The sequence below is a fragment of the Aspergillus uvarum genome (genome assembly GCF_003184745.1).
Source record: "Aspergillus uvarum CBS 121591 unplaced genomic scaffold BO82scaffold_16, whole genome shotgun sequence".
NCBI lineage: Eukaryota > Fungi > Ascomycota > Eurotiomycetes > Eurotiales > Aspergillaceae > Aspergillus > Aspergillus uvarum.
In genome coordinates this window covers 202,331-224,093 of record NW_020291313.1, presented here as the reverse complement: position 1 = coordinate 224,093, position 21,763 = coordinate 202,331, and the positions used below count along the sequence as shown (strand labels likewise).

Genomic DNA, 21,763 nt, shown 5'->3' with positions numbered 1-21,763 from the left:
GCTAGATCCAAGTGAATTTGGACTGAAGCGAGGATGACCTAGCCGGGTTCGACACGCCCGGAGCCGACCAAGAGAGATTTGTTTTTCAGTGCTGTCAGAAAGGGCGCCGCCATTCTCAGGCGAATTGATCGACCTCACCCATGCTGATGGCACGGGTAGATCAAAGTTGATTGTGCGTTGCTTGTTTCAACAGGTGCCCCACCATGTTTCCCCTCTCAGTAGTGATGATGGTGCTTCGATGGCATGGCGGAATGGAGAATGGGACGAGCTACTTGGACACCTGATGTTCAAGTCCCAAGTGCTTGAGTACGGTGCCTGTATCATTCAACGTCTCACGAAGCATTGACAGTACCGTATTGGCTGAACGACTAATGCTCATGCCAGAAGAGTTCATCTACCGGCCTTAATCACTCTCCTTCCCTCCCTCACCACAACGACACTGACCCCTTCCTCGCCCGTCATCCAGGAGGGCATCCTCTCCGCGTCAATGACGCCCAACTCCGCAAGCTTGCGAATCCCACCAATCACATCCGTACCAGCGAACGTCAGCGAGACTGTTAGTTGTCGAGCGTGCTCTGTTGGCTTTGCATCACCTGGTAAGGCATCGAGTAGCCTAACATCGAGTCTGTCAAGCGGCGCAGAAGACAAGGTACCCGAAGTACCGAATCGGGACTGTAGGGCTAGAGTCCGCTTCTTGGAGGTACCGGCATCCTTGGGGTCGGCGAAAGATCGCTTCGAGGCCCTTTTGTTTTCGAGCGTGACATCCTTTGCGTCAGTCGCCGTGTTCTCTTTCCCGGCCGTATCCTTGGAGTGGACAGACGCTGATTGGCGGTTATGCTCCTCCGGAGAGACGGTGTTGGATGGCCGTGGGTCCAAGGGGCTTCCTTCCAAGGCGGCGTCTGCGAAGATGCTGAATGCGCCGTTGGCCTGGTTGGATCGACCGGGGCCCCGAAGGGCGAGCAGGGCTTCGAGACTCTTTGCTGTTAAGGAAGTGGGTTTGACGGTGTAGCGTTGATGGGGCAGAGAGAGGGCTTTGGGAATCGCATCTCGGACCAGGCGCTGAAGGCTGCGAGCGTCTGTTGCGACGAGGGAGTTTGGGGGAGCCGGACTAGCCTTGGATGCTGTCTGGGGAGAAGCCATGGATGTGTAAAAGAATGGACAACTGTCTGGAAAGGCGACATAAATAGTTCTAGACGAGTCGGTGAGAGATTCGACACTCTGACGAGGAGCAGTTTGGTAAGGCGAGGTGGTGACGAAGACGCGGAGCACTGTGAGGGGGAGAGAGGTCGACCGGGCAAGGTGGTAGTGGGCTTTCACCAGGGGAGAGATTTGTTGCTGGAGGCTGCTTAGGAACGTCGATGCGTGAACGCGCGGTATGCATGCAGAAAATTCGTTCGAGGACGAGTTGTCGATGCGAGCGAGTTCTAAAGCTGTCCAGCGCAGACCCGACGGATGGTCGTCCATGTAGCGCAGGTCGACCATTGCCAGCTGACGAAGTGTGATGCCATGTCGCCAGTCGCCTTCGAGAATCCGATCTATGACTTCGCGTTTCCCCCCTTTTCGAAACTGCAGCTCCTGGTAGGCGTTGCGGACCCCGTTGATAGTCCGCTCAGCGGGATAGGGACGGAGTCCATCGTCACCGTCATCCTCTTCTCTTTTGCCGCTTTCGTTGCCTTGAAGATATGGCGGAAAGTGCTGAACATTGCCATCCTCAAGCCACTGAAAGACAAGGTCAAGTAAAGCCTGGCGAGTCAGCTTGCCAAACGTCTTGACTAGCGATGGGGTGGAAGAAGGTATGCGAAGGTTGCTAGGAAGACTGGCAGTAGTGGGAGCACGAATGGCTTTAGACCGAGCCATTGTGACTGGCGACTGAATATAGTATTAAGAGCCAAGTTCGATATACATGACAAGGTCGCACAATCCAGGCGTTGTAAGTGACGAGGCCCAAAGTACCTTGGCTGTATCTATGCTAGTCGGGGGCCCGAAAGTCATGATGCGAACGCGACCAAGTTTGGAGATTCCTGGGGCATCAACAAACTAGAGTCACGTGGTGATAAGAAGCCGGACTTACAGCTGGTCTTATCGTACTATCGCCGTTGCCCTCACTGTTTTCGGCCGGAACGAGTGGGACAAAGAAGTCTGCTGAAGGTTCACGAATTGATTTGGGTGATTATAAATCCTGGACTCCTTCGTCAATTCCTGTCAGCCGGTATGGAAGACAATGGTGTGTGAAAGTTGTTTGGACTTAGGGCAAGGCTACCGAGTACGTTAGACCTAAGGGACTCTTCGGACCGAAATAACTGCGCTACGGGCTAAAAGATACTCAACGGGTGGATGGGAATACTTCTTTGAGAAAGCATACGAGGAGGAAAGTGGAGCAGTAAACGGACGTAGAAGGAAAGATTTCCTCTGCGAGTCTAGTTTATGAGTAGTTCTAGATAGCAAATTAGCGATACTCATACTAGACCACTTCGACCATAAGCGTCCAGCTTGGGCCAACCATAAGCACTGTGGCAGACGCCGTCTGCACTGCAACCCTAAGCAAAAAGCAAAGGGAAAAAGCCTCGGGTCTGCCCGCCGCCGCGTCGACAAACTGACTTCATTGAGGAGAAAAGTGATTAATAATTCACCGGAGGATCCATCCCTAAAGCCCCTTTGAAGTTGGAACTCAAAACCGGGCAGGGCTCGTGGAAACCTACTCGTACCACAACCACAACCCCCAAAAGCAAGCCGATCTCGGCCACTGAAACGAGGATGACTCGGCTTCGATGTCATGACCCGGAAGGGCGGGCGGCGCTGTGGCGAGAGCCATGCAAGCAAGGCAGGAAGAACCGCACGACCGGGAGGGGAGGGATTTAGGGATCGGCGTAGTCAGGCATACGCAGTATACATAGTAGTTATTTGCCTACTAATCTGATCATTGAATTAGGAGTCTACAGGATGATGTAGAAGTCTTGATGAGAAAGAACGGGAGACAGATTGAATGGAAGACGAAAGACTGAAAGAAAGTCAAGCGGTTAGTCACTTGTATTAGTCGTTGGCCGCGGGCAACTCCCGGATTTCCACTGATAAGTAACTTACTCGTACCCACGAGTCTTAATAATCAAACCACCCACACCCCGCTGTAATCGAATTTACCCAGTGGCCAGTGCCCTTTTTCGGCCTCCCGCGCGTCCCACATTGGAATGAATTCAACCCGAACCCTCCACTGCACTGCACTGTACCCTCCTCCGCCCACCCATTTCGCTCTTTCACCTCTTCGATTCTATTCTTTCTCTCTTCCCCAGACCCCATCCACCCACCCATCGACACCCCATCGACAACCCAACTTCGACAACTAATCGCTTTCGAACACCGTCCAACGTCGTCGGCCCCATTTAGCGCTTGTGAGGCCCATCTCACTTCATCGGACTCGGCTTCTCACTATCATACCCGTCTTTGGTCTACTTCTATCCAACGTCGGATAACCCACGAAGTCCATCTTTTGCATGGCTCAGCCATAAAACGAACCCATTCTTGTCGCCTTGAATGACCTTCATTGCTTTCGCCGCCTGGTACATCCGAGACGCACAGAGGCCACGGCCCGCCTCAATCCAACATCATGTCTGAATTCAACGGCCGTCGGGCCCCGAACTTCTCCCAATACCTGGAAGATCTGAATGCCATCCCTTCGCCATATGATCAGGCTATGCAGCAGCAGCAGCAAGAATCCTACAACTTCGATGCCGATCTTTCGTTGTTTACCAATACCGAATTCTTTGACTTCGACCACTTTGGCGACATCAATCTGCCTGCTTTCGATGCGGTGGAGAAGACTACAGTGAAGAGGGAGACCGCGCAGGATGCCAACTCCGACATGGACTTCTTGAACCTTTTGGGAGGTGAGTAGAAAATCTTTGTTTCTTGTGGCCTCGTTTTCACCATGGAGTTGGACATATGATGCGACTGAATATCCTATCAAACTGGCCATGTGGAAAGAGTCATTTTGCATTGCCTTTCAGAAGCCTGAGCATTGAGCCAACTCATCATCTATGGATGTCGTTGTCCCCGCCCGCGCTAGCTCACGCTCTTGTTCTGCGTCCCATTTTCCCCTGCCCTCCCTCAGAAACATTTCTTGCCCCTCTAGGATCATACCACGAGCGCAGGTTTTATACCAGCTGCTTTGCCTAGATTAAGCACACCATTTGCACATGTCCTGATTGGCTTGCCACCTGCATGAGATCCTTTCGTCTGTGCGACGATCGCAAAACGTGCAGTAGTCTTGCCTATGGGACTCATAGCGCGAGCCGCACCCTCCATTGCGCAATACCACGTGACACCACATGGAAGGCTGCATCTGAAGGAAGCCTTAGGCTCTTGATTCGGAGCAGTCTTAGCGACTTGTCTGGCACCAGCGCTGCTGTTCTCCTCTTTTGCGTTTCTCCCTTGCGAGGCTGATAGTTGCAACTTTACCTGTACTCGTCACTAACTTCTGCTTCAAAGGCTTCGGCAATGTCAACGACATTCCATCCTCGAATGTGAATGCGGTCAACACCCAGGCTATGCCACCTCGGAACCAACAGTTTTCCGCTCTTCCGCCCTTGCCGAATGCGCCCTACAATGTGAACCCCGCTCCGAGTCAGGCGTCTTCGCAACATTCTCCGCAGTCATCATCATCGATGTCCCCTCCCGCTGCTACCGCTGTGCCTCCCGCTACCGCTTCCTCCAGCACGTCCACCGCGCCGAAGCGTAAGAACACTCAAAAGGCCCCACCTATGAGCGTCGAAGAGGTCGCCCGCATCGCGGCGGAGGAAGACAAGCGCCGGCGCAACACCGCCGCCAGCGCCCGCTTCCGTGTGAAGAAGAAGATGCGCGAGCAAGCTCTCGAGCAGACCGTCAAGGAGACCACGGAGAAGAACACCGCATTGGAGGCTCGCGTCACAGCCCTGGAGTTGGAGAACCAGTGGTTGAAGAACCTCATTACAGAGAAGAATGGGCAGACCTCAGAAGAGGCTAGAAACTCGGAGAACGAGATTGCCGTCATGTTCCAGAAGTTCCTCGCCTCACAGCAGAAGGACAGCGAACGGAGTAATTCCGACTCCAAGATTGGCGTAGGCACTGCCTAGTATTGATTCTCTTGTCTATTCTTCCATTCGCGTGAGAGCATGCCTTGTCTTGTCTTATCCTGATTCCTTCGTCCTTCCCCACTTCTTTTCCTGTAGATGTCTAGATCCATGCAAGGGATCTCCACTCACGCTCGTCCCCCTGCTCATCCTTTTGCTTGCGATGCTCTATGTTAATACTGTTTGGTGCGCGCTGTGAACAGTGTTTGGCGTACGCGGAGCCTGTTTATGATGGAGGTTGTTTACTGAGGCGGTGGGGAGGCCAACGGTGCTATTTCAGTTGAAGGTCAGGTCAGACACCTGCAGTACAGAATCCCAACTGGCTTAGCTCATTGTGATTTGTCCCCTTCTATAAAAGTATATGATAATGAATGATACCAAAGCAATGTTATCTCAGTTTACCTTTCAGAAGTACCCTGCCCATCAACATTCACTAGTAGCCACTGGCCCCTGTTTTTGAAGATCGGATAGCGCTCATGCCGCTGGAGGGCGGACGGTCCTATTCCTTTCGGCCGATCTACGCGTACAGAACGGTTGGGTGGGTGTGGGTGTAAGTATGGATCGGATTCTCCACCGATCCACGAAGAGGCACGAAGTTCATTCTTTACATGTCTCCACGAACAACAGCAATGACCCCCCAAATCAGTCTAGAACTCCCCCCATAACCCTAAGCGCCGCTTGAAACATGAAATACAAGTAAAATGAAAGGTTGTCGGCGGACCCCAAGTTATAATTCCCGAACACCTCGAGGGAACAACAATAGCCCCGCTCCTTTCCCCCCTTCGCATATCAGACATTATGTGGTGCGGCTGCAATCAAAAAAAGTGTTGGGCACGGAAAAGGTAAACAACAAAGAAAAGGAAAACTGTGGAAATAGAATAGAGCGAAGCCGTGGGAATCAATATGTCACTGTCATGGAGTCTTTTATCTGGCGCTGCGTAACTTCGTTGCGATAACCTGGTGAGTGGAAGATAGAAGGAAAGGGCAGGTGAGGTTAAATGGCGGTCAGAGAACCATGGCCATGTCATGGACGGTGCGAGGAAGTTTTCTATTCTTCAAGCAGCAACCCATCAATCTACTGCCCAGACCTTCTGGTTGTGGACTCTGCCATGACCTCCTCACTTTCACCTGCTTTCCGCCCAGGAATCTTCTCTTCGTCGCTTTCATCGCCGTTGATTTCACCCCATCCTGAGCTGCGACGACTGATGCGCCCCGTTACGGCCGCTTGCTGCTGCTGGGATGGCCCTGACCACGCATTCCCGGCCCCAGCGCCGGTAACGCTGGTTGCGTTACTATCGTGACGGCTATGCGAATGAGGCACACTCATAGTACTCGCGGCATCGCCGGCCGTGGTGGCGGCCTTGTGGAAATTGCCGCGCTCACCAGCCAACGGGGTAGCGCTTGACGCCGAATAAACGCTGGCGCGCTCTACGCTGGCAAGACCGACCAAGCTAGGTCGATTAAGAACGCCTGGAGGATTGAGCGAGGAGGTATTGGAAGGCTGCTCTCCTATGGTACCGCTGAGAACACTCAGAGGCAAACTCTCCCGACTACCACCAAAGACTGAGGACGGGGCCAAGGCGCGCACCGAGGCGTTGGTATCTAGGGAGTTACGACGCCGTCGCTTGGAGGAAGACGCTAATGTTAGGATGGATGCATTGTCGGTGAGAAGATTGTTGGCCGTCGCGGAGCTGTACGTAACTGAGTGACCGTGAGGCGTAAGGTGGGGCGGGACTGCCGTGGCCGGCGAGGAGGGGAATTGATGAGAGAATTGAACCTGCTGCGTCGCATGATTCTGCAAGGAGTTGTTGTGAGCAAGGCCATGGTGGTGATTCTGAGTATTGTAGAGGTGGCCCGATGGCGCTGCCGATTGCACGGTGGTCAAGGTGGTGGTTAGAGACCGGACGGATGGCGCAGGGGATGAAAAGGTGCTTCCTTCGCCCCCACCGTGTGAACTGATCCCTCCTCCGGCTGTGACCATTGTACCTGCCTTCGAATAAGCTGCGTCCGATATGGCTGTGTCACCGTTTGTGGAGATGGTCGGTGCCATAGATTTAGCACTGGTGGCGGGAACCTGGTGCTCGTAACAGGAGTATGTGATAGAGGGCTCGCTTCGAGAGCAGGATTGCCCATCGGTTTCGGCGCTAAAATCCGATGCAGTAGCATCGCTGATGTTGTCACCACAGGGATTTGCAGCGGTGCTGTCTCCAGAAAGTGGGTAGGGGTTGTTATTCGAATTGCGGTTCTTTTGTTTCGGCGTCGCATGGCGTTTGTGAGACCAACGGTTGGAACCCGAATCGGTCGAATGTTTCAAACTAGCAAGTCGCTTCATCCAACTGGAAAAGGGATGACGGCGTCCATTGCGATCTTTCCCAGCATCATGCGTTAGACAGTTGGAGGAGAAACAAAACACTGGGGAATTGCTTTGCGCACCATGTGCCCTGGCGGGTCCCTCTGTTGTGGCCATGGTTCGGGCCTCCCAGAGGATAGACTGGATCTCTTGTCAAAGGTCGTCGTACGGAAATATACTGAGACTATCGAATGGCTTATTTGAGCGGTTAAGAGACGCTGAGATGGAGTTGCTGGTGATCGATCAATCAAAGGAACGCGGCAGAACGAGTGATTGAGCCCGGGAGGGGGGGTGGAGGGGGTGGAAGAGGGAAGGGCGATTTAATGAATGAGCTGGGAGTGGAGAAGGTGGAGCGATCGTAGGCGGAACGCCCCGATCAGGTGAAGGCGCTTTGAATGAACACGATGAGAAATGTCTGAACAAGAAGAGGTAGCAACAGAGAAGTTCAACTGAGCATTCATTGTTGATGAAGGCAAGTCAGGAGTTCCTCAGACCGAGCACGTGATACTGGCCGTCAGCCCAAAGCAGACAGTCTGAGTGCTTACTATGGACTATGTACTAACTTACTCGGTACTAGGCTTATCGACTGTTATCACCACGTGATTGATAGGCAACATCACATCATCCTGCCGCCGCTTCCAACACCATTGACACTACCATACCCTCAGACTTCCTTTCTCTTTCCCTTTACCTCTCTTCTATTCAACTTTGTGCTCAACAAGTCCAGATGACTCCAGCCCTGGTTGCTTTGGATTAGAACGGTGCACATCTACATCTTCGCTTTCCAGATGAGTGCTCAGTATCTTCTAGAAAGGCCTCGCTGCTCAAAGCAAGCGCGACGAGCTATGTGACCCGGGAAACATGCTGGTTGTTTACTTACCTACTCGCCGCGATGCAAACCGATGACCCGAGAATCCAACCCTTGCCACCATCTGTAGTGGCCAAATTGAGATCGTCGACGACGATTACGACTCTAAAGGGGGTGATTCTTGACTTGGTCAAGAATGCCTTGGATGCAAATGCGCGAACAGTATATATCACGGTCGATGCCCTGCGCGGAGGCTGCATAGTGGAGGACGATGGAGATGGCATACCACCATTTGAATTTCATCCAAGTGGTGGCTTAGGCAAAACCCACCGTACGTTAGGCCGTCGTCCTTGAAGTCTCTTGATGCTTACCCCAAGTATAGATACCTCCCGGCTTGGCCCAGAGCGAGACGTCTACGGTCACAGAGGGTCATTCTTAGCCTCATTATCGGCTCTGTCAATGTTAACCATAACATCCCGCCATTTTCGGCATACAAGCACAAACACTCTAGTATTCCATCATGCGACCCCAGTCGTTCGACTGACTCCAGCCCCGAGTCATCAGGGACTAAGATTCAGCAGTCACGGCACTAGTATAACAGTGAACGATTTGTTCGGCAACCTGCCAGTGCGAGTAAGGAGTCGTGCATTAGCTCTGCAGAAGCCTGAAGAGGTGGAAAGACAATGGGATGACCTCAGGCAGCTGCTTGTGCCCTTAATGCTAGCAAACAATCAACTAATCAAACTTGTGGTCATGGACGCTAGTGGAGAGAAGAAGCTCTCTTTAAGCCCGAAGACTCCAAGCCACGATGCAGAGTCAGCGTTGGATCTTCAGCGCATCAGCACTATTCTGTATCAGGCTGGTCTGGTGGAAGCTCGACATCCCGAGCACTGGGATGTCGTGTCGGCCAGTGTACCTGGCTTCCAAATCCAGGCCGCTATATCGCGCATTCCCAGCACCACGAAGAAGGTCCAGTTTCTCTCTCTGGGAATAACTCCCATGCTACCACAAAGCACTGCGAACATCTTCTATACCGAAATTAACCGTTTATTTGCCTTGTCCGACTTCGATACTGCCAAATCTTCAGCGTCTCTGCGAGCCAAAGATGAGGTACTCGGGAGTGGTTATGAGACACTGATGAAGGCTCCCCCCAAGGAGTGCACCAAGAGGCCCATGTTCTACATGCGGATCACCGCTGAAGACTGCACCAGTCTCGACTACGATGCTCAAGGTGCTCCCGAGGCAGTTCAATATGTCCAGCGCATCTTAGACGTCCTTGGAGCCATGCTTAACGAGTACCTTGGTCAACAAGGTCTACGGCCGCGTGCAAGGAGGAAGAGAAAGATGTCGCCGGAGAAGGGCTCGAGAACCTCGGTTCCTGAAGCTCATCGCTCAGATACAGCTTACAGCACCGAAGAACCTTCGAACCGTCATATAAAGGTACCTGATCTTCCACGACCGCTGACCGTCAGTTATCACTTCGGAAACTGGACCAGAGTCAAGAGTGCCAGCATTATCTCAAAAGATATGAGTGCAATTGGGCGAGACCTTAAGCCCAACGCCCCTCTTCATCGCACTTATTTGCAAAAGCCAGCAATGCCATCCGAAGCAGCTCCTAATGACACGATTATTGTGCAAAGCTCTGAAAAACGAAGCCACGATGAGGCTTTTGGTGAGAACAACTCAGGCGATGGACACTTCGACTCGATTACCTCCTGGATTGACCCTTATACGGGACGAAGCCATATGGTTAATCCCCGAACCGGCCAATCCATTGGTGCCGGCTCTCCAGCCATTTCCCTGAGGTCCCGATCCACCGGGTCTTTATGGACGAAGCGAGGTTTAGAAGACAAAGATCGGCCCAAGTCGGCTGCCATACAACCCGCCCGAAAGGCATGGGTCGAGAATCTTTTGGAAGATTGGAAACCCCCGGTTTTTGGCCGACCCGAAAAGGCCATCAACATTTTTGATATAGATGCGAGTCATCGGACAGCCACTCCCAGCAACCTCTTTCGTCCAGACACCCTTGGGGTGTCTAAGTATCGTGGTAAACTTCGGAAGCACGACCTCAGGAAGTCCCAAATTATCGCGCAAGTTGACAGGAAATTCATCCTTGCCGCGATTGGTCCATCTGCATCCAACCCCAATAAAACCCTAGTCTTAATCGATCAACATGCTGCTGATGAGCGCTGTCGCGTTGAGGCTCTTCTGGCATCCTTCCTCCCGACCGAGCCGACCGACACCCCTCCATCCGTTCGACTCGACAATGCGATCGTGATTGAAATCCCCCCGGCGGACACCTCGGTGTTCAAAAGATACCGACAATTTTACAGTCAGTGGGGGGTCGAGTACTCGATCGAACAGCGACCCCGAGATACGAAGGCATTCGTCTTCGTGCATGCACTTCCCGCGCTCATTGCAGAGAGGTGTCGAACGGAGCCGGAGCTAGTCACACAGCTGGTCCGTGGGGAAATCTGGCACCGGGAGGAGAGAGGTGGCCTGGGTCTTTCCAAAGGCCTGAGTCGGAGTGAATCCCGGCCCAGTACTCGGCAAAGCACTCACGATGGCGCGACCGCGAGCGACAGCGGCTGGTTCGGCCGGCTGGACACTTGTCCCCGGGGGATCATCGATCTGCTGAACTCGCGTGCGTGCCGCACGGCAATCATGTTCAACGATGTTTTGACCGTAGAAGAGTGCCGGGGCCTGGTGTCCCGGTTGGCAGGCTGTACGTTTCCATTCCAGTGCGCGCATGGACGGCCATCCATAATCCCCATCTTGGACATTGATGCCTCCGCTCCAAATGGCCTGGGAGGCGACCTGGACCGGGGTCAAACGGACGAATATGCTTGCAATGAGACTTCCAACGGTGCCGGGTTTGCTGAGGCGTATCGAAGGTGGCAGGGTCTTGTATAATACCGATACTTCCTTCCACAAAAGGCACCGACTATACTCATAGCTATATACACCACCTACATTTACCGCCTGAGGAAGAAAAGAAAAAATAAAAGCGATTATAATCACAAGTGATTATTCATTAGCACGGGACCAGGTTGCATTAGCCGGAAGCCCCCAAATATGTACAGGATAAGTGATACAGTTTCGTCCTCCCATGTGCCAGCCAGACCCGTCCAGAAAATCCCAAAAATCATCCCAATAAGTACCCAAAGTTTTTTCCATGCGAATGCCCAATTCCAGTATCCAAAATCCACACCTGATTAGACCGTACATTTCCAATGCGATGCGACCGAGACCGGATGCTGAACCAAATTTAACTCGTAAATATAGAGCAGAAAATGAAGACAAAGAGAAAAATATAAAGTAAAGTGGCACACCGATAATAACACAGCCCGTCATTACCAGGGAGGTGGCAATGCTCCGATGCAGCCAATCAAACGTGATGAAAAGAAAGTAAGTAGTCAGTCGAGGAAATGTTCACTTCGTCTGAATCGCGAGGTAGCTTGCTTGTATAAAATGGTCCGAATAAAATGGGTATTGTTGTTTTGTATGTGCCAATCCATGTACAGTGAAGGATTGCACTGTGTGATATACTGCATTGTCTCTTTTTCGTAGGAGACTCCCCTCACCCCGCCAGCTTGATAGGTGAATTACAGGGGCAGCTCCGCAGTGTTGACAATATGGAATCATGAGGTATCCACAATAAAATGTGCGAGGATAATAACAAGATCGAAAATGTGAAGAATCAAAGGGAGTATAGTGCGAAGTCCGTGTCGGCATGAATTGAATTGAAATGATTCGTCAATCGTAACTGGCCGTCCCAATGGCTCAGGTTGTCCTGATTCAGCCATTTGTTGCTACCGACTTGGTTTTTGAGGGGTGGCTCCAGGACAGGAATTCGAATTTGTCCTTGGCATTCTCGAGGATCGAGGAGGAACTGGACTCCGTCTGCAATGTACGCTGCTGCTGAGGCGCTTCGCGGGGCTCGAGGATGAGCGACCGGCGATAGAACGTCTGTAAACTCTTTTCGCCGTTGGAACGAACCCGGACCAGCTCGTTTTGCATCCATGCCTGCAGCTCTGGCACTTCCGCAAGACGGTATGGAATCTGGAAGCGCTGCAGTTCACTGATGATCTTCGCCGTCTTCATGTGTTTATCAAAGTTAATCACGGCCATCTCTCCATCGTCCGTAAGTAGGGAGCGGAGCGGCTGGTTGCCGTGGTCGACAAACGTCAAGTCTGTCAAATAGGTGCCGACAAACGGCAAGCATGGTGGCACATGGTTTTGGAGACGCTGACGAAGAACCGCGTAGTTTCGCGAGACGTCGACGATTCCACGAAGAGACTCGAGAGTAGTCTTCGTCTTCTGGGACACAGCCTCCCATGTCCGCTTGAGACGCGAAATCATGGACGAGTTCAAAGAGCAAATGATGGCCATCAATGAGTCGTAGTTATTCAACTCCAAACACTTGTTGGCGATCTTAACCCAGTGCTTGATGATAACGGCACGCTTCTTCGGTTCCTCAAGCTGGAGTATCGAGTCTGCCACAAGGTGCGCCAAATCTGTTGATAAGGTCGACATAGCACGGACATTGACCGCCAGCGAGGCGGACTTTTTCATCCACTCAGTCGCAAGCAACTCCTCGGGTAGTATGGCGCAGAAGATTCGCGATTCCTTGATGGTGAATTGGCGGGCCAATTCTAGAGGGTCGAAATCAAGAATTGTGATATTGCTTTCCCCACTCTTCCACTGCTTCAGTAGCGCCACCTCCTTCTTGCCTAGGATGGGCGGTGGAAGCGGGGTATCTGGATGAATGTATTGTGCAGTCGCAGTATTTGTTTTTCCCATGGAGGAAACCAGACGCGGCACGACCGGGCCATGCACCATGGAGACCTTCTCCGCAAGTTCCAGGAGGCGCTTGCTGGCAGTAGGTAGGTTGTATCTAAGATTTGTATTGGCAAACCCGGTAATGTAGTCGAGTGCGGCATTGTCGCAGTCATGTCGCCAGTGCGACTCGAGCCAACCCTTGAAAACGTTGTATACACGAAGACGAACAGGACCTGCGGCGTGAGGTGTATCACCAATGTAGTTAAACCGATCCACTAAAGTTTCGGCGAATTCCAAAGGCGTCGCGAACAAGCGGAAAGTTAGGTAGAAGGTCGAAACAAACATGGCGTCCGGGGTTGACTGATGGGCTGTAAGTCTTTCGACCAGGGCACGAAGGCTGCCACCCATAACCTGACCATCTTTAAAGATCAGCTCGTGGGCGTAGGTTCGCTCAAGAACGTTGGCCTCGGTCTCTTCATGCTCTTCGGCCAGCGTGGAATGGCTCAAGCTGCCTCGCAAGCACGGAGTCTGGTAGCTATTTCCGATATCTGGCGACGTAGCTCGTGTCGAGGTTTGTGAAACCCCGCTCATTTCTGAATCACGAAGACGGCTGTTGAACGTGAAGCTGCTTCCATTGCTTGTTACCCCACGGCCAAAAGATTCACTCGGCTCAGACTTGAGCTGACTGTTCCGGTACTCGAATGGTTGCGTGTCATGAGAAGAGAATGAGAGTTTGTCCAAGCTCGACGAAAGAATATTTGTGGACTGGAATGAGACGTCGGTGCTAGCGGCGGCCGGAGTGATTGCTCCACCACGCGATTGGAAAGAAGAGGGGGTGCTGTCATCGGTCAGTTCTGGTGGAGAGGAGGAGTAAGCAGCATCGGTCGAGTTGGGGATCTGCAGAGGAGGAGGGGGCAATCGAAGCGAGACATCCTGTGGGCGGGATGAGTCGCTGTCGAAAATGCCAGGCTGCGGGGGCTGCGGAGTCAGATTCAGGTCTGGCAGCATTATCGCCGCAGGGGCCGTATCTTGCGGCATGGCCTCGAGCTCAAAGTCGCCACACTCCTCTAGCATCAAGCGCGCTTTGGCCAGACAGTTCCCCGCTGCGCGGACACAGTCCGTGGCAGCATCCACCAAGCGCTTCCCCTCATCGGGCAAAAAAACTAGTTCGTCGTCGGGGGAGTGAGCTGGGCGGAAGGCGTCCCGCGCAGCGTACACTAATTCAGATAGTCGCTCGTACATAGCGTCTCTGGCCTGCTCCAGCAACCCACTGCCCTGTGGGTCATGCTCACAAGCGGCCTCAATGACGGTTAGTAAAGCCCGGCAGGAGCGCACGGACTGCTCCGTGGTCACCACTAGTTCCGTCGACGACCGAGACTGCAGATGTAAGCCAATGAACGAGCCCAACACGCCAAGAAAGGCATCGTATGACGAGTTCAGTCGCTCCGACGCTAGGTTGAGATTCCGGGCCGCGGCAGCGGGTCCCGAGTACGATACTCGGTGGGATATGGAGATTCGTTTGGTGGCCACCGAAACAGACCGTGCCGGCTGCGCATCGTCCATGTGGGTGGATGCTCGACTCAAATCTAGTCGGCTGCGGTTGAGCAGTCTGGACTCATTCCGCTCCGTCTCCCCCTCTGCCTCTGATTGGGCATTTTCCGCTACTGGCTGCGTCCCGGTGGTCGTCCGAGGCGAAAGGTCGTAGCGTGTTGATTGTTGCTCCAATTCGGCGATCGTCCTACTCAATCCAACTTCCTCATTCCATACGTCGAGGAAACGAACGCCACGAGTCACAATTCGAAATGCCTTGAGCAGCATCTCATCCACCAGGTAGTCGATATCATCCTGCATCGTGTTTTTGGTCGCAACTTCTTGGAACTTCTTGGTTGTTCGGACCAGAGACGATAGATCTGCCAGCAACCCTTTGCGGTTCTTGCGCAACCCGTCATGGTTAGTGACCAGCATGCAGTCGCGGGTTAGGCACTCAGATTTTTGCTTGAGCAATGTCAGCCATAAGGAGACACTTGATTTTCATGGCAGAAACCTACCAAGAGATAGCGAACCCCGGCAATCAAGCCTCGCACAAGGTCCTGATTACCGGTTTCATTCACGGCAAGCCGGCACCCGCCTCGGATAATATCCCAGAAGTCAGTCAATGCTTTGAGCAGCGGGCGCATTTGTTGTTGATCATATGCTTCACAATAATTCGTGGGTAACCAGCCCCTGGCGCCTGTATCTAGCAGGGTGCCATCGGCCCAGCCATTGGTGTGAACGGAGTGAACAAGGATAATGTCGCCCTGATCTAGCGGGAGGGTGACAGTTGACGGGGACACGTTGCCCGACGGGTGGTAAGGGTAGAACGCGCGAAGATAATTATGAAAGACATTCCTGGTTTTTTCCGAGCTGTCGTCTCCCCCACTGTAAGGCGTCAAAGGAGGACTCATCTCGAGGCGATGTTGAGCCGAATAGGAGCGGTTCATGTGAAAGTTCGAATGCCCCTTTTCGATTTTTAGGGGGGCAATATGTCGTTTTGGTGATTCTAGAGGATCCATTCTCATTGTGGTACGCTTTGCAGCGAGTGTCCGATGCCCCTTCGATTTTGAGTGTAGGCTTGGCCAGACGCAGGCGCACAGGTCACTGCCCAACTCTTAAGCGAATGAAGAACTGGAGAGCATTTCCAGCTAGATCGTAGTAAAGTGCAGTGCGAAGAGTTGGTCAAACGTTGAATTCAAGCAGAGATCATACCAGCTGATCAAACCAGGCGGGAGATCTCGGAAGATTAACTGGTCGGGGTTACGACAATCGTGATAGATACCTGTCGAAGGGGTTAGTCAGACAGCACAGGGTGCGAGCCTTTCACCCACGTCAGTAGTGACGGCGTGCTTTTCTTGGTAAAGGGCTGGCAGGAGTGTTTGGGAGGATGTTTGGGAGGGAATGGATGGTTCTGCATATCTCCCGGAGAATGCCCTAATCCTGGGAAGAAGCCTGGTAGGAATGCTGGGGAAGGGCAACCGGTTGCTAACGCACCTACGACGCGATCTCGAAGAACGAAGGACCTGATGAAAGGAGCGTGACTGTGGAAGTACAATGAAGACAGGTGGTTCGCAGGGAGAGTTGATGGAGTGTCAGTAGTAAAAAGACACGTTCCTTGATGCCGGATCAGAAACGAGGAGCGAGGTTGCGCACGAGGGCGGGGAGATTGCAGTGCTTTTGAAAGTAGGGACAATAAACAATCGATCCCAAAGGGCACGGTAGGGCGAACAACAGCCACGGGCTCTGCAGGCCTCGATTGACGAAGTCAATTTCTTGTCGCAGGGACCAGCGTGCAACGAGGGTCGCGGTGGAGGGTTTCAAACGCAAGGACCACGATGCGACCCCAAAAAGGACAAGGCAAGCTGAGCAAGACCTTCCGGGTGGGTGTGAGCGAGAGCACGGTCCGGACAACGAATGCGAGGTTGATCGACGCAGATTGCAGTGACAATGACGACAGAGCGCGAGCGCGATTGTTTGAGGCGGGTTGGTTGAGGAGACACGCAAGGGCCGTGTCGAATCTAAGACAGGACAGAGCCAGTAGCACCACTGAAAGAGCCGAAATGAATGCAATGCAGACCGTAATGCCCGAAGAAGTAGATTTGGTAACGAGTTTTCAAATTGCCACCAGCAGCAATGAATGAATGATCGCAATCTCCACGGCAGTGGGTGGTCGCAAAGGACTGTAAGATATTTATGCAATGCGGCACAACTTAGGAGTAAAAGTGGTATAGTAATACAGAAGTAAGCTGCGATCTGTACGGAAGAGGGAGCGAAAGGGAAAGGAAGGTCGATAACGCAGGAGCAGAGAGAGGGAGTAAGTAGGAGTGAGAGGAAGAAGAAGAGTTGTGTGTGTGTGTTTGAATGTGTATGTGGAGGAGTGAGCGTTGTAAAAATGATAATATGAGAGGGGGGGGGGGGGGGGGTTTGGTGTTTAAAAAAAAAAAAAAAAAAAAAAAAAAGTTGAAAAGAGTTTCCAGGTTAGAAGGAGGGAGGAGCCCAAAGTGGTAATTGAGGAGGGGGAGTGGGAGGCAAAGCACCGGGCCAGGAGTTCTCCAGACTCCAAACTAGATCACAGTAGTGTAGTCATTTGTCAATGTCCTACAATTTAGTATTGAATTTTTTGAATTTTTTTTTTTTTTAGTTAGCTCAGAGGTTTAGTTGACGAGGTGACGGGGTCTAGAGAGTTCTAGGAAGGCGAGTGGTGGCCCCAAAGGTGGTTTATTCAGTCTCCACAGAACCGGTGGATAATCCAGCAGCACATCCCTGACTCAATCGAGACGTGGAGCAGGCGATCGGTTCCCCGTATGTTGGTTCTTTTGGATAAAAGGACAAGAAATTGGAGTTACGCGATCAAGAGACAATAGAAAGAAAGAGGATGTATGTGTAGAGAAGGTTACTACACAATCGGGCCCTCTATTTAGAGCAGCACGTAGGAACTTAAGGACTCTGTAGTCTGTAGTCCGTCTGTAGGTAACGTAGTGGTAAGGCAAAAAAGGAAGGATGAAGGATTGTGATAAGGATGAACCGTTCCGGCCTGTCAAAACCATTACTGTTAATATATTTCTCTCCCTATGGCCTTGTCACATTGCGCAACACGTCTCTCGACAGTCCTTCCCGTGTACTTTCTCCGGCTCGAGTCTAGAGCATGCCCTTTTTTCTTTTTACTTGTCTATTGTCTTCTTGTTCTTTGATTTATTCATCTCTGTTGCTCCACCTCCTCTTCCCTGTCAAGTTTGATTCCCAAAGATTAGTTGTCTCCGATGGTACTGTACTCCCCAATTTCAGGGGATCCTTTTTTGAATTTTCTTATTCTGGGTTGATCTGCTCTCTTGGCCACCAAATGCAGCTAACCTTTCGAGTCCCGCCCAAACGGTTAGGATCTGCCCGCAGCAGCAGCAGCCCAGGCAGCTCTCCATCCCAGCACCAACCCTGATATCATGAGGTGCCTCTTATTGGTTTCAAACTGGGCGTAATGGGTTCAGGGCACATACGGAATTCGATCCCGATGCTGGTGCTGGATGAATTATTGCCCAAGATACTTGGTAAACCTCGATAATGTGCACATTCAGCTGCAGCGAGTCTTCCTAAGCGGAATATGTGCTGCTTAGCTCCAAGGTACTGTAGACAAGCTCCCGGTGCAGTGCTCAAGTGGTTGATCCATAACAATGCATTTCCCTCGACTATGAGAAACGGTCGCCATCTAAGACACGACAGTTAATACTCCCGACTTTGTGAGGAGGTAATAGTACTCATTGAACTTACGGAGTATAGCCTAGCAACTGTGACGGTGCCAGATAGAAGATTAACCCTAGAGCAAAAAAAAACCAAAGAAAAAAAAAGATCAGAAGGCGAATACATCTATACTAAAATAAGAATAACCTCGGGCCCTTTTTCTAGCCACTCAGCAAACAGAATCCAAATTAATATTAATATCAGCATTTAATGACTCCCTTTTCCTGGACGCAGGATGCAGTCAGCTAAACCGGTTTTGCGTCGTCCCACCGAGGAAGTGTGTGAGAGTGTGAGATGACCTGCATGGATGCGACAGGGGGTCCGAGTGGTGGTGGTGGTGGTGGTGGTACTTTTGGGAAAAGGAGTGGAGAACTGGAAGCAGCCTGTGACGGCCCAGCATTATTATTTGAGCCAGGCACCTTTTTTGTTTTCTGGCTTGGTTTTTTCTCGGTCTCTCTCGGTCTCTCCCTTCCTTCCCCCTTCTCTGTCTACCTCTGCGACTGACTTGATAAACTCTTAGACTCAAGAAATTGAGTCGCCCAACTAATGCTCATGTTCATATTTAATCTTGAAAATCTTAACTGGTAAGTCTCCCAGAAGCCCCAGGCCACAAAAATCTCCATGGTGGCAAAGCTAACTTACAGTGTCCGTCGTAGTAGGGCGATTCCCCCTCACAATATATTTTACTCCTTTACTTCCCGTAGGACTGATCTCTAGCACGGTACTCCCGGGCGATCTCTCTTGAATCGCCTCAGCTCATTTCAGCGAACCAAAAGCCAGATACTATCCAGAGGGCAAAATTGAAAATGAATCATATTTATGAGTATCCAGATAGTATGAGTAGGCACAGTACTGCACAGCACCTGAGGTATAACGCCCGAGTCCCAATCATCAATAAAGCCAAAAATTGGGGTCTTGGTTCCAAGAGAGCGTGCGCGCGATCGGCAATGACAGTTTCCATGCCATTGGAACCCACACCCCCCATTCCCAAGGGTACAAGTACACACTGATCTGATCACGATATTCCGGTACATGTACTCCCGTAAATGGTTGTTGATGATCGTCTGCCAAACCGTATGCCCGTCCCATATCCCCCCACCCATGGTAGGCAATTCAAACTCCGGGCAGTCCCTCAATCGGGTCGTACTTCTCGCCTGGAGGGGCTGATGTGTTGCGCCGTGAGCAAAAAAATTCTCCGTAGCCTTTGCTCGAGTACCTGTTCTCCTGGTGGCGGTAATTTGTTCTTTGTTCATTGTGGTCCACGACTAAGACATGTGATCCAGTGGGCATACAGCTCGATGGCATTCTCAATGTTTGGACTAGTGATTGATATATCTGACAGTTTGACCGCATGGCACACGATTTTCACTAGTACTTGACAAGCCCATTCATGGAAAGCATGCAACTTTAACTAGATCCCACTCCGGTCTTCTGCCGAGCAAACACTGCGCACAGTATACTGGAGGATTGCTCTACTATCGATGTTGGACAATCAGGTGGATGGAAAGATGGAAGAATAATTACGACTGCAAGTTCTGGGAATGGGGAAGTACTGTGTACATACAGCACCCCGTCCGAATAGATAGATTGACAACGCCACTCGGGCATCTAATGACAGGTCGGATGTCACCGATTAAAGAAGGGAAGGGAGGGGAAGGATACATCTTGACCCACCATAGCTGAACCCCCAAGGACGCGGCAAATGTACGTACTGTACTGCACATCGTAGTACTTCTGTCGTTTCACACATATTCTGTTGCTAGACATGGGACTAGATGACTCAATTGAGCAAAGACCGAGCTATCGCGAGGATAATAACAAAGGAAGTTGTTTGTTGCTCCGCTCTATATCAGACCAGTCAACGTCAAGCGTAAGCGTGTCCAATGAACGACCATGTGTTCTCCCGTACCTGCATAGGATCCATGTCTAGGGTGCAGCTCGCGACCAAGCCCCATGGACAGTAACTTACTTCGTACCACCCTGATGTCCCAGCAGCAAAGCTCACTCTCCAACCGATCGCACCACATCCAGCCCATTTGTCAGTTACTCCATCCGGGAATTTGTACTGGACTGTACCGGTACTCAGGTCCGATGCTTTGGTTCGTATTCACTCGTACTCTGACACCTCCCCTCCCCCCGGATCGTCGAGGGCCATGGGTAATCGGCAATGCAAGGGCAACGGCCTGCTCAAATATCAGATAGCCTTTGACGGTTGTGCGCTGCGATATATGGAGTACCGCACTCGTCGCCGATCTAGCCTTATATAGTACACTTACCGCGGGTTGGCGATCTCAAGTCCTCTTCCTGTCAAGATCACAACAGGGCTGAAGGAAGTCACTCGAACTGGGAAACCTCAAGGTGGAGGTTGGGACATCGATCCGGCTCACTCTCACTGAGTTCAAAAAATAGACGGTATTGCTCAATTATGCATCGAAGCCGATCTCGGTGGCGTGATTCGAATATGGATAGTGTTGAACTCTAATGCCATGCGGAACAGCGCCGCCTCCGTGGTCGGCCCGGCAATCATTTGGAGAAGCTCGCCGGTGCGTGACTGACAGCTGACATCCTACGTAGCTGAAACTACTAGGTAGGTGCTAGAGGTGTTGGAGGTAAGCATTGCCCGTTCTTCTTGGTATAGACGCCATTCACTCCTTTGGTCGCATTTTTCCACCTAAGTATGACACTTGTGGACTCGGGTCCCGGGTCTGATCACCACAATCCACTCAAAAGATAGGATTGCGGAGAAGTCGATCAATTCCCAGACACTTCAGATTCTTTTTCGGACCTTGCGTCGACGGGAGAGGCTCTACGTAATACCATATGGGGTAAGCTCCACAGAGTTCATGGTGATTTCCAGGTTGCCCACGCAAGCAAAAGAATAGTCGTCCCCGTGCTGATAAGGTTCGTTCTGGTAAGGGACGGACAGTCCGACGGCATATCAAACCTTACCACTAACTATCCCGTATTCCATTCAAAATGTGACAGGTCGCAGCTTTCACCACCCGGATGGGATGGCATCGACGGGGCTGTGATAAGTGAAGGTAGCGCGGGTTGATAGTGCGTGTCAAAGCGTCATTTTGTGCTTTCGCGAGTAAGCGATGTCGAAGAGAGCCTTGGAGAATGGATGACATCCCACTGTTGCTCCATTTGCGTCAGGTTCAGACCCAAGTAGTGCCAGGGCTAAGACTAAGATGACCAAAGATGCCGCTAAAGGATGATCTATACTCCAAGAGGAACGCACCAATGAGTTTAGTGTCAGTAGATCACAATCCTCCAGGACCAGACAAAGAGCTGCCCATCCTCCACACAAGAAAGACAAGCCGGTCGGAATTGTGGTTCGAAATGAGCCTAGGAACAACACGTGCTCGTCGTTGCATGCGGGACTAACGACGAGAGGCCTAAAAGCGATTGGGCCAGAGGCCAACGGTGAGGGTCAGTGCTGTCTAGGATCCAGAG

General features: G+C 51.7%; 8 protein-coding genes across 8 annotated transcripts; 3 read left to right on the top strand and 5 right to left on the bottom strand.

The window, feature by feature from the left end:
* Positions 1-16: 16 nt before the first annotated feature.
* Positions 17-1,943, bottom strand: BO82DRAFT_41752 (CENP-N/CHL4 family protein). The gene has a single exon (XM_025640027.1). It carries the CDS (start codon positions 1,855-1,857, stop codon positions 391-393), a length of 1,467 nt encoding a protein of 488 aa, XP_025493672.1. The 5' UTR covers positions 1,858-1,943; the 3' UTR covers positions 17-390.
* A 1,186-nt stretch (positions 1,944-3,129) lies between these two features.
* BO82DRAFT_352881 (putative bZIP transcription factor (MetR)) lies at positions 3,130-5,499 on the top strand. Its single transcript, XM_025634814.1, has 2 exons — positions 3,130-3,881; positions 4,483-5,499. The coding sequence occupies exons 1-2, from the start codon at positions 3,602-3,604 to the stop codon at positions 5,103-5,105; spliced, it is 903 nt and encodes a 300-aa protein (XP_025493671.1). The 5' UTR covers positions 3,130-3,601; the 3' UTR covers positions 5,106-5,499.
* A 618-nt stretch (positions 5,500-6,117) lies between these two features.
* Positions 6,118-7,670, bottom strand: BO82DRAFT_41717 (uncharacterized protein). The gene is made up of 2 exons (XM_025640013.1): positions 7,536-7,670; positions 6,118-7,469 (listed from the first exon to the last, which is right to left on the bottom strand). Exons 1-2 carry the CDS (start codon positions 7,567-7,569, stop codon positions 6,178-6,180), a joined length of 1,326 nt encoding a protein of 441 aa, XP_025493670.1. The 5' UTR covers positions 7,570-7,670; the 3' UTR covers positions 6,118-6,177.
* A 457-nt stretch (positions 7,671-8,127) lies between these two features.
* On the top strand, positions 8,128-11,390 carry BO82DRAFT_331878 (putative DNA mismatch repair protein (Mlh3)). The gene is made up of 2 exons (XM_025633162.1): positions 8,128-8,591; positions 8,643-11,390. Exons 1-2 carry the CDS (start codon positions 8,345-8,347, stop codon positions 11,171-11,173), a joined length of 2,778 nt encoding a protein of 925 aa, XP_025493669.1. The 5' UTR covers positions 8,128-8,344; the 3' UTR covers positions 11,174-11,390.
* BO82DRAFT_41682 (uncharacterized protein) lies at positions 11,231-11,836 on the bottom strand. Its single transcript, XM_025640007.1, has one exon. It carries the CDS (start codon positions 11,612-11,614, stop codon positions 11,288-11,290), a length of 327 nt encoding a protein of 108 aa, XP_025493668.1. The 5' UTR covers positions 11,615-11,836; the 3' UTR covers positions 11,231-11,287.
* BO82DRAFT_41693 (guanine nucleotide exchange factor) lies at positions 11,837-15,900 on the bottom strand. The gene is made up of 2 exons (XM_025640010.1): positions 15,091-15,900; positions 11,837-15,037 (listed from the first exon to the last, which is right to left on the bottom strand). Exons 1-2 carry the CDS (start codon positions 15,598-15,600, stop codon positions 12,059-12,061), a joined length of 3,489 nt encoding a protein of 1,162 aa, XP_025493667.1. The 5' UTR covers positions 15,601-15,900; the 3' UTR covers positions 11,837-12,058.
* Positions 15,901-17,634: 1,734 nt separating this feature from the next.
* Positions 17,635-18,093, top strand: BO82DRAFT_41677 (uncharacterized protein). Its single transcript, XM_025640005.1, has one exon. It carries the CDS (start codon positions 17,721-17,723, stop codon positions 18,006-18,008), a length of 288 nt encoding a protein of 95 aa, XP_025493666.1. The 5' UTR covers positions 17,635-17,720; the 3' UTR covers positions 18,009-18,093.
* Positions 18,094-18,947: 854 nt separating this feature from the next.
* Positions 18,948-19,783, bottom strand: BO82DRAFT_41639 (uncharacterized protein). Its single transcript, XM_025639995.1, has one exon. It carries the CDS (start codon positions 19,558-19,560, stop codon positions 19,069-19,071), a length of 492 nt encoding a protein of 163 aa, XP_025493665.1. The 5' UTR covers positions 19,561-19,783; the 3' UTR covers positions 18,948-19,068.
* Between the last annotated feature and the right edge of the window lie 1,980 nt (positions 19,784-21,763).

Bases quoted from the DNA above. Each gene is read 5' to 3' on its own strand.
- BO82DRAFT_41752 (XM_025640027.1), bottom strand. From the start codon at position 1,857: ATGGCTCGGTCTAAAGCCATTCGTGCTCCCACTACTGCCAGTCTTCCT.
- BO82DRAFT_352881 (XM_025634814.1), top strand. From the start codon at position 3,602: ATGTCTGAATTCAACGGCCGTCGGGCCCCGAACTTCTCCCAATACCTG. The intron at 3,882-4,482 runs GTGAGTAGAAAA...TCTGCTTCAAAG, and splicing joins CTTCTTGAACCTTTTGGGAG to GCTTCGGCAATGTCAACGAC.
- BO82DRAFT_41717 (XM_025640013.1), bottom strand. From the start codon at position 7,569: ATGGCCACAACAGAGGGACCCGCCAGGGCACATG. The intron at 7,470-7,535 runs GTGCGCAAAGCA...ATGCTGGGAAAG, and splicing joins GGGACCCGCCAGGGCACATG to ATCGCAATGGACGCCGTCAT.
- BO82DRAFT_331878 (XM_025633162.1), top strand. From the start codon at position 8,345: ATGCAAACCGATGACCCGAGAATCCAACCCTTGCCACCATCTGTAGTG. The intron at 8,592-8,642 runs GTACGTTAGGCC...CCCCAAGTATAG, and splicing joins TGGCTTAGGCAAAACCCACC to ATACCTCCCGGCTTGGCCCA.
- BO82DRAFT_41682 (XM_025640007.1), bottom strand. From the start codon at position 11,614: ATGACGGGCTGTGTTATTATCGGTGTGCCACTTTACTTTATATTTTTC.
- BO82DRAFT_41693 (XM_025640010.1), bottom strand. From the start codon at position 15,600: ATGAGAATGGATCCTCTAGAATCACCAAAACGACATATTGCCCCCCTA. The intron at 15,038-15,090 runs GTAGGTTTCTGC...ACATTGCTCAAG, and splicing joins CCGGGGTTCGCTATCTCTTG to CAAAAATCTGAGTGCCTAAC.
- BO82DRAFT_41677 (XM_025640005.1), top strand. From the start codon at position 17,721: ATGCCCTTTTTTCTTTTTACTTGTCTATTGTCTTCTTGTTCTTTGATT.
- BO82DRAFT_41639 (XM_025639995.1), bottom strand. From the start codon at position 19,560: ATGAACAAAGAACAAATTACCGCCACCAGGAGAACAGGTACTCGAGCA.